The 8845-nt window shown below is 24.7% G+C and overlaps 4 protein-coding genes across 4 annotated transcripts; 1 reads left to right on the plus strand and 3 right to left on the minus strand.

Annotated features, from left to right (window-relative positions):
* Positions 1-811: 811 nt before the first annotated feature.
* Positions 812-2626, minus strand: ENU1_072060 (hypothetical protein; the record flags this gene model as incomplete). The annotated part of the gene is made up of 1 exon (XM_008858445.1): positions 812-2626. The coding sequence occupies one exon, from the start codon at positions 2624-2626 to the stop codon at positions 812-814; it is 1815 nt and encodes a 604-aa protein (XP_008856667.1).
* A 182-nt stretch (positions 2627-2808) lies between these two features.
* On the minus strand, positions 2809-4424 carry ENU1_072070 (hypothetical protein; the record flags this gene model as incomplete). The annotated part of the gene is made up of 2 exons (XM_008858446.1): positions 2809-2936; positions 2996-4424. 2 exons carry the CDS (start codon positions 4422-4424, stop codon positions 2809-2811), a joined length of 1557 nt encoding a protein of 518 aa, XP_008856668.1.
* A 462-nt stretch (positions 4425-4886) lies between these two features.
* Positions 4887-5702, plus strand: ENU1_072080 (SH3 domain containing protein; the record flags this gene model as incomplete). Its single annotated transcript, XM_008858447.1, has 1 exon — positions 4887-5702. One exon carries the CDS (start codon positions 4887-4889, stop codon positions 5700-5702), a length of 816 nt encoding a protein of 271 aa, XP_008856669.1.
* A 73-nt stretch (positions 5703-5775) lies between these two features.
* ENU1_072090 (TPR repeat protein) lies at positions 5776-8541 on the minus strand (the record flags this gene model as incomplete). Its single annotated transcript, XM_008858448.1, has 1 exon — positions 5776-8541. The coding sequence occupies one exon, from the start codon at positions 8539-8541 to the stop codon at positions 5776-5778; it is 2766 nt and encodes a 921-aa protein (XP_008856670.1).
* Positions 8542-8845: the final 304 nt, after the last annotated feature.

Below are 8845 nucleotides of genomic sequence, written 5' to 3' on the forward strand. Positions count from 1 at the left end.
ATAACACGATTATTATATATTGTATATTTAAAATAATTTTAATTCATAATATAATTGATAATATAAATGCAAAATAAGTATCATCATTTTATTTATATTGAAAATTACAAATCAGTTATAAATACAGTGAACTCCAAATAATTTTTATCGCACATCATTACAAATACTTCATAACTATTAACAAAAGTATTTAAATTATCTTTTAATAAGTAATTTATAATAATAATAAATTATATGGTTTATATCACTAGTATTTGGAGTAAATAAATATAAATAATATTCAATAACTCATAAAATTAATAAATACTAGAATATATCAATAAAATTTTTGGTAAAAATGAAAAAAAAAACATAAATAAAATATGAAGAGAATATCAGCCAGACTTGAAGAAAATTTATTTCTTTTTATTTTTATTACTTATTGTAATAACAATTTAATATCCAAAAACATAAACAACTCAGTAACCAAAGTTGTTACTAAAATTATTGATACGTGTCATGACAGATAATATTTTCATTAATCATCGAATAAATTTAAAAAATAATAAACATATTAAATGGTATGCATTGATAAGTTAAACAAATTTATTTTGATTATAAAATTATGAACAACAATTAAATACTTTTATTCTTTAGACAAGCACTTCTTTTATATTAACTCGATGTTGATAATTAAATTATTATTGGTTGTCTCAAAAATTCTCAATCACTTCAACTATAACGAAAGAATAGATGTTATTATTCTTAATTCAAATAATAGTAATTTTATAGAATAAAGTAGCGGGGATGAAATAATAAGAAACTATTTCAATTAGTCTTCGATAACTGGTGTATTTAATCCAGATTCCCATAATTGTTTTGATGTTGCTGTTGCATCACATAACTTTTTTATTCTATTTGCGTTGTAATACTTCTTCACAAACAAAACTCTCACTTTTTCAACTTCTTTTTCTAATTCTTTTTTATTCTTCCATTGCTGGTAAATTTCTTGCATATTTGTTGAATAAATTCCAAGAATTATAATTGAAGTGTTCATACAACAAGTTGTATATGAAGTAATTCCTTCTCTATTGATAAATTCAATAGTCTTTTTAAAAAAAGTTGGTATAGCATTTCTTATACTAGCTTCTGTTTTATCCTTTATTTTTTGTTCAGTTCCCAATTCAATTTTATCAACAATAATGTTTAATATTAAATTTCTAAAGAAAACACTAGTTTCTACACAATAATTGGAGCATTTATCGAAAAGTGTTTCAAGTGGAAATTGGATATTAGAAATAAGAGTGAGTGTGTTTGTTGAACTTCTTCTAATAAGTACACCAAGAAGATCATAAATAATATGAGAAGCTTTTATTTCTATAGACTTGTCCATAATCATACTAACTAATATTCCAATCAATCCTCTTTCTGTTCCAATAACTTCTCTTTGTTTTACATTACAACCTCTTGAAATAATTTCAATTGAAGTAATTAAAGGAATAAGAAAAGAATGGTCTATTTCATCGTTTCCTATGTCACTGATCATTGAATTAATCATTTCACTGCCATTCCCTTTTCCAACTAATAATTTTGATGAAAGTACTGATACAAATCTAAGAAATTGAGAAAATAATGAATGAAAGACATTCTCAGATGATCCAGAATAATTTGGAGGTAAAGTCTCGACATCAATAGACTCATATAGTCCATAAACAACATCATCAATTCTAATATTTTTCATAGTCATAAGTTGTGATTCATCATCTAACTTATCTATAATTGATGATAATACAAAAAGAATATTTGAAACAATATCAGCTGCATAAGTACCTTGAATATCTTTAAATATAATATCAATGTCTGGATATGTTTCAATTTCTAATGGACAATGTTCATTAAATGAAGAAATAAGTTGATCATCTTCATCAATGCAACCATTTTGAAGGAGATAAATAATCGCAAGATCAAGTGTAGATAATGAAAGTAATGAAATAACTTTTTGGATGAACCCATGTTCAACAAAACAATGTATATTCTTTTCAATAACATGTTCATCTTCTGAACTAGTATGAATAAGATAATTCATCACTGATAAAAATACTCCTAAATGAAGATAAGATTTGTTTAATGAATCAAAGAGAAATGGAAGAATAGTTATATCAATAACATCACTTCTTTTGTCAAGAAGAGTTTCTAATAAAACAGAAGTATTAACGAATAATTCATCAAATTTTAATAATTCAAAAATATTATAAATAAATCTTTCATCTTCTACCATTTGATCATTAAAATGACCTGTTTTCACAAAAAAGTTTAAAAGAATGAGAAAATTACGTTTAACACCAAACAATTCATTTTTATCATTAAATAATACCATTTTTATTGGTTGAAATACTAACCCGAATATTGAAAAAAGACGATCAAGTGTTTTATTTCCAATAATGCAATATTCACAAAATTGTTGAGTAATATTTGTTAATTCACTTGAGTCTTCAAAGACACAATAATTAATAATAGCGCTAACGAATTCATGTGAAATATCTGAAGAATCAGATTTACAAATAGCACTTACAATAGGAAGATAATCATTGTTAATTCCATAACTTCTTTCATTTAAGTAAGTTAATACGTTAGCACTAAAAAGCATAATTATATGAAGAGATAAAGTTCTAACAGTTGTTTAAGAATAGAAAACAAGGTATAATTCATAAACTAAACCAAACAAAAAGAAAGAAAGAAACAAAAGAATTGATGGAGAAAAAAAAAAGAAACAAAACTAAATCTTTTAGGATAAATTATGTTATTAAAAGCAAAAAAAGTAAATTATTGTTATTCAATATCACTAGAACCAGAACGAGGGGTATTGACTATAGTTTCATCAACAATATCTTCAGGTAATTGTTTGTATTGAGCAATGTCATCTTGTTCAACAAGAATAGTTTTTGCTTTGTCCCAAACTAAAACAAATTAATATTAAATTCAATGAATTTCATTTTAAAAAGAAACAAAAACAAACTTGGACGAGTTGGTTTTGGAATATAAAAAATGGATAATAACCAAATAAACAAATTACCATATGATAAAGTTGATAAATAAGTTGTGGCACTATTTTCAAATCCAAGGAAAAAAGCAACAACAAGAAGAAGAACAAATATAATAACTGACGTTATAACCAATATTCCAAAAGTATAAATTCTTTTTGTATTACCAACTCTTTTAGCTTCACTAAAGGAACGAATAACAGAAAAACATAACCAAATAAAATAAATAACAGCAAAAATAATGTCAGCAACACAAAAAACAATATTTGGAATATCTTTTAAAGGTTTGTAATTAATATCAGTTATAGAATAAGTTGTATTATAAAGTAATGTAATTAATATAACTAACATAAATGCACAAAAGAACAGTATTCTTCCAATCCAAAAATTAATATTTTTTCTCCAAGATATTGGTTTACGTAATGCTTCAAATATAACAAGAACATAAAACACAACAAACACACAAAATATAGAACTGATAATAATTTTCCAAAAAACAAACAGTGTAGAAGCAAATACATATTCATAAGTAAAAAATGGGTTATTAAATAAAATTAATACAAACAATAATAAAAATGTTAATTTGTTTTCAACAGGCCAATTTCTATAAACATATTTTCTACTAACAAAAGTAAAAAGTCCCATAACAATACAAGATAATATAATAAACACAAATCTCCATCCAATTTCATAAAAATTATATTTATGATTAACAGTTCTTAATGATAAGATTAAATCTCCTAATTGATTTGAGTCAAATGTAGTGTGGCTAATACTCATTGTTATATTATAATATTCATATACTAATAATTTGTATTTAAAAAATGTAAATTTATTACAACTATAATCATCTTTCTTACAATCAAATCTTATATCTATTGGATATTGCTCAACTAATTTTTCACTTTTTCCCATTGTATCTATTCCATTAATATCAATTAAAAAGTCTATCTCTCCTCCAATATATTGGTCTGTTTTTAAGTTTTTAAAAAGTCCTTCTAATCTAAATTCTTCATTAAGTAAAGTAAATGGTCCTACTTGAATATCTAATGATTTTGTTTCCATTAAATTAACTCCATCACAACACTCTTTATGATATAATGTATCTTCAGTACAATGACATTTCCAAACTGATGCTTCATTTGTTTTATATGGAACTGGTACAAAAACACTAATAACAAAACAACCAACTGCTAATAACAAAAAAACAAGAAATCCAGCTGAAATAAACGTAATATTAATAACTTGAAGTAATGGTACAATTTCTTTTTTATTTGTATTTACCTCTGTTGTATTTCTTAATGTATTTTCCATATTTTGATTTTCTGTTTGAAGCGTTTGAGTATCAACTTGAGGAACAATTGGTTGTTCTTTCATTTCAATTTGTGTGTCATGATTAGACATTCTTTCTTTTTCGTTTTGAGTTGTATTATCAATTTTTTTATTTTTCGTTAATCTTAAAATGTATTATTTCTTAGATTGATAAATGAAAAGATGATAATAAAAGTTACAACTTTAACTAATAATTAGAAGGAAAGATTAATGAGCTTAAGTGGAATACTCAAAGGAATAGAAAGAAAACAATTTCAAATTAAAATACATCTCGGACTTGAAAATAAAACTAAAGACAATGAACTTTCTTTTTTAAAAGAACAACTCTTTTTAAAAGAAAAAAAGTGTCGCCACTTCTTAGCTAAAGTAAGAAAAATTTGTCAATACTATTTCTGTGAAAATAAACAAACAGAAAAAATTTTTTGTTCTTTAAGAAAAATTTATGTTGAAGGGAAAAATGACGTTAATTCTTTAACTAATACATTAAACTCTCTTCAGAAAACATTTCAATTAAACAAAAAAGAAATAACAAAAATGGAAAAAAGAGTAATGAATGAGGTTATAACACCTCTAAAAGAATATTTAAAACAATTTAAAATGATAGATAAAAAAATACAAGAATGTCACAAAAGAAGAATAGATATGGATCGTATTAAAGAAAATGAACAACAAACTAATGTTATGACAAAGTTAGAAGATTCCAAAAATAAATACGAAAAACTTAGGGATGAATTAGTATTTGATTTAAATCAATTATTAAACAATATAGATAATTCTGTTGAACAGCTGACCAGGATTATGACTACAATTTTTGCAGACTTTTATTCAAAACAATACTTCAATTTTAGTATATTTAATAACCAAATAAATTACCAAATATTCAACCCAAGTCAACTTATTCCAGAAGACAAAGAGTCTATGACTCATTCAAATAATATGTATACTTCAATTAGTAATAATTCTTCTCCAGAAAATAGACAAGTAAGAAAGAGATCTTCTTTTTGTGGAAGACAAGTTGCTATCTATCCTTCTACATACTCCCAACAATTCAAAAACTATGGAAATTGGTCTAGTTTAGATTGTTTTCATACAGACCAAATAAACCAACAACTTAAAAAACCAATACCTCCTTGTCCTTCTAAAAAATTATTTCCATTGATTCAATACCAACCTCCCAATTCATCTAAAGTTCTTTGTTTATTTGACTATTATTCTACTGATATTCTTGAGTTATCATTTAAAAGAGGAGATATGATTGATTTACTAAGGAAAGATGGGTTGTGGTGGTTTGGTGAATTAAATGGAATAAAAGGATATTTCCCTTCCAACTATGTTCAGATAATTAATTAGGGTGAAAGAAAAATAATAGTAAATACAATAGAAATAAATAACAAAGACAAAAATAAACGAATGAATTGTTTCATTAAAGGGAAACTACATCATCACTTTGTTCTATTGAATGATTTTCTTTCTTTTCTTCAATATTATCTTCTTTGTTTTCTTCTTCCATTTTCTTTTCATTCACTCGTTCTTTTCTTTTATAAGAAACTTTATTTTCTTCATCAACTTCTTCTTCTTCAAGAACTTTTCTTTTTCTTTCTTTCTTTTCTTTTCTATCTTCTTTCTTTTTCTTTTCTGTTGTATTTTCTTCAACATCTTTTAATCTTTCTTCAATCCTTTTACCAATCATTTCTTGTTCTTTCTTTGTTTTTTCAATTATCATTTTCTTCTCTTCCATTCTTCGTTGTTGTTCTTTTTCTTCTTCTTCTTTTTTTCTCTGATTTTCTTCTTCAATTTTCCTTTTCCTTTGTTCTTCATGTTCTTTAATGAGTCTTTGTTTTTCTTCTTGGTCTTTTCTTGCTTGTTCAATTAAATTTTTCCAATTCTCTTCAAATGTTTTCATTTTATACTTTAAATTATTAAATTGTTGTAAATAACCAATAACACTTTGTCTTAATTGTTCATTTTCTTCTTTATATAACTTCTTCTTTTGTTTTTGTTCTTCTAAATAACAAGAAGCAACTAATTGATAGTTATATACAATTTGTGAAACTGGCTCAATTTTTAATGCTCTTTCAAGGTGTTCTAATGCCTCTTTATATCTATTTAACATAAACTCACATTGAGCTAATCCATTTAATACTTCTACTTGTTCACCATATTGATTAAGTGTACTTTCAAATATAGATTTAGCCATCTGAATATTATGAGCATTATAATAACATGTTCCCATAGAAAACATAACTTCATAAGATGGACAAACATCATTTACTCTTTGAAGACTTTCTATTATAACATTAAATGGAATTGGATTAGATGAATTATCTTTTCTTTCAGCAGTAGTTAAAGCTAAACCTCCTAAAGCTAATACATTAGTTGGGTCAGCATTAAGAATTTTTCCATATAATTTAACAGCTTCAAGTTGTTGTTTAGGGTCTTGTCTACCATACTTCGCCATTACTCTTGCAAGAGCTAAGAAAGCATATAGATTTGTTCTATTATGATTTGTTACTGAATTAAATATTTTAAAAGCGTCATCAATTTTACCTTGTTGACATAACATTTCTCCCAATAATAATTTAGCATCTTCACAATTAGGAAAATTAATAATTGTTTGAACTAATTCTTGTGATGCTAAATTATATTGTTTTTCATCCCATAAATGATAACATCTTCTGATTCTTGCATCAAAATACCATGGACTTTCTTTAATAATTTCCTGATAACATTTATTTGCTTCATCCCATAATTTCATTTCTTCTAATACTCTTCCTTTATTAAAAAGAAGTGTTGTCCTTAATTCACTACCTTTATCCATATTTAATGCTTTTTCAAAACATTCTTTACTTTTAATTAATTCTTGAATAAAATAATAGCAACACCCCATATTATTAAGTACTTCTACAGTACTATTAATTTCATTAATTCTTTGATAATGTTCTAACGCTTTTTTTGGTTGTTTTTCTTCTAACAAAGAAGAAACAATTAATTCAATTGTATAATCAACTTTAAAAACAGAAGCTTTTTCCAAATATTCAATCGTTTCATTAATTTTATTAAGTTTTAATTCAGTAAATCCAAGTAATTTTAAAACATCAAAATCACCGCCGTTATATTTTAAACAATTCATTAAAATCTTTTCTACTTGAATATAATTTTTTTCTCTAAATAAAACTTGTGCCATTCTATAATGTAATGCAGGGAACATACATTTAGTATCAGACAAATAACCAATATTATATTCTTCTTTTGCTTTTACAAAATCTTGTTTTTGATGTGCAATTCTTCCTAAAGTAAAATGTCCATAAATCTTTTCTTGCTCATTTCCATAATTTATTGCAATATTTGCAAATTCTGAAACTACTTTATAATTATTACATTTCATTGCTGCTTCACAAAGTACTATTGCTGCTGGTGCACATTTATTATCAATCATTAATGCTCTATTAGCTAATTCTAATGCTCTTTTAACTGTTTGTGGAGTTCTAATATCCCAATATATTCTTGAAAGATTAATTAATGCATCCATACAAATATTATCAAGAACCAATGCACTTTCATAACATCGAATTGCTAATTTAATTTCTTTTTGAGAATAATATATTCTACCAATACCACATCTAATACTTACATTTGTTGGTTGTTTTTTAAGTGCTTGAATAAAATAAGATAATGCAACTCCATCTTTATGATCTTTTAATTCACATAATGCAAGACCAATTAATGCTGGTGCATAATTTTTATTTATTTCTAATGCACGTTTAAAGTAATCTTTACATGGTTTTTTAGAATAAAATGCATTAAATCCATAAATACATTCAGCAAATTCATTATCTCCAAATCGTTTTGATTTCTCAAGATATTCATGACATATTTTGTTATTTTGTTCATTTCCTGTATACGCATTTAATGATGCAATTATTATATAAAAATGTCGTTCTATTGTTTGACTTAATTGTGATAATGAACTATTTGTCATTATTTCTAAAAGAAATTTTTGTGCTTCTTCTCTTCTTTGTTCTCTAACTAATGAAGCAACAACCTGAAATGTAGCAATCGGATCTTTTTGAAAATATGATTTTAATTTATGAAACTGAATAGTAATTGGTCGTGGAATTATTACGTACCGTGTTGGATCAATCATTAATTTGATTGGTTCAGGTGCAAATAAGGATACCAACTCACTCATCTTCAATTGGTTTTTGTTATTCTTTTTTTAGTTCTTTTTTAATTTTTATATCAAAAAACTTCTAAGGTTTTTTCTTTTATCTCTTGTTTTTAAAATAATATTAATATACATTTTCTTTTTTGTAGGTTTAATACTTTAATATATTCTACAATGTCATTAAATAATTTTTAATTTATGCCGTGATTAATAACATATTTCAATTAATAAATACTGTATTATAATATTGAGTTTACTTCGTAACAAAAGGATGTTCAAATTATTTTGTTTTTATTAATCTTCTTCTGTTAAAAGAAATATTTTTTTT

Source organism: Entamoeba nuttalli (assembly GCF_000257125.1).
Source record: "Entamoeba nuttalli P19 unplaced genomic scaffold asmbl_3529, whole genome shotgun sequence".
In the NCBI taxonomy this organism is placed as follows: Eukaryota; Evosea; order Mastigamoebida; family Endamoebidae; genus Entamoeba; species Entamoeba nuttalli.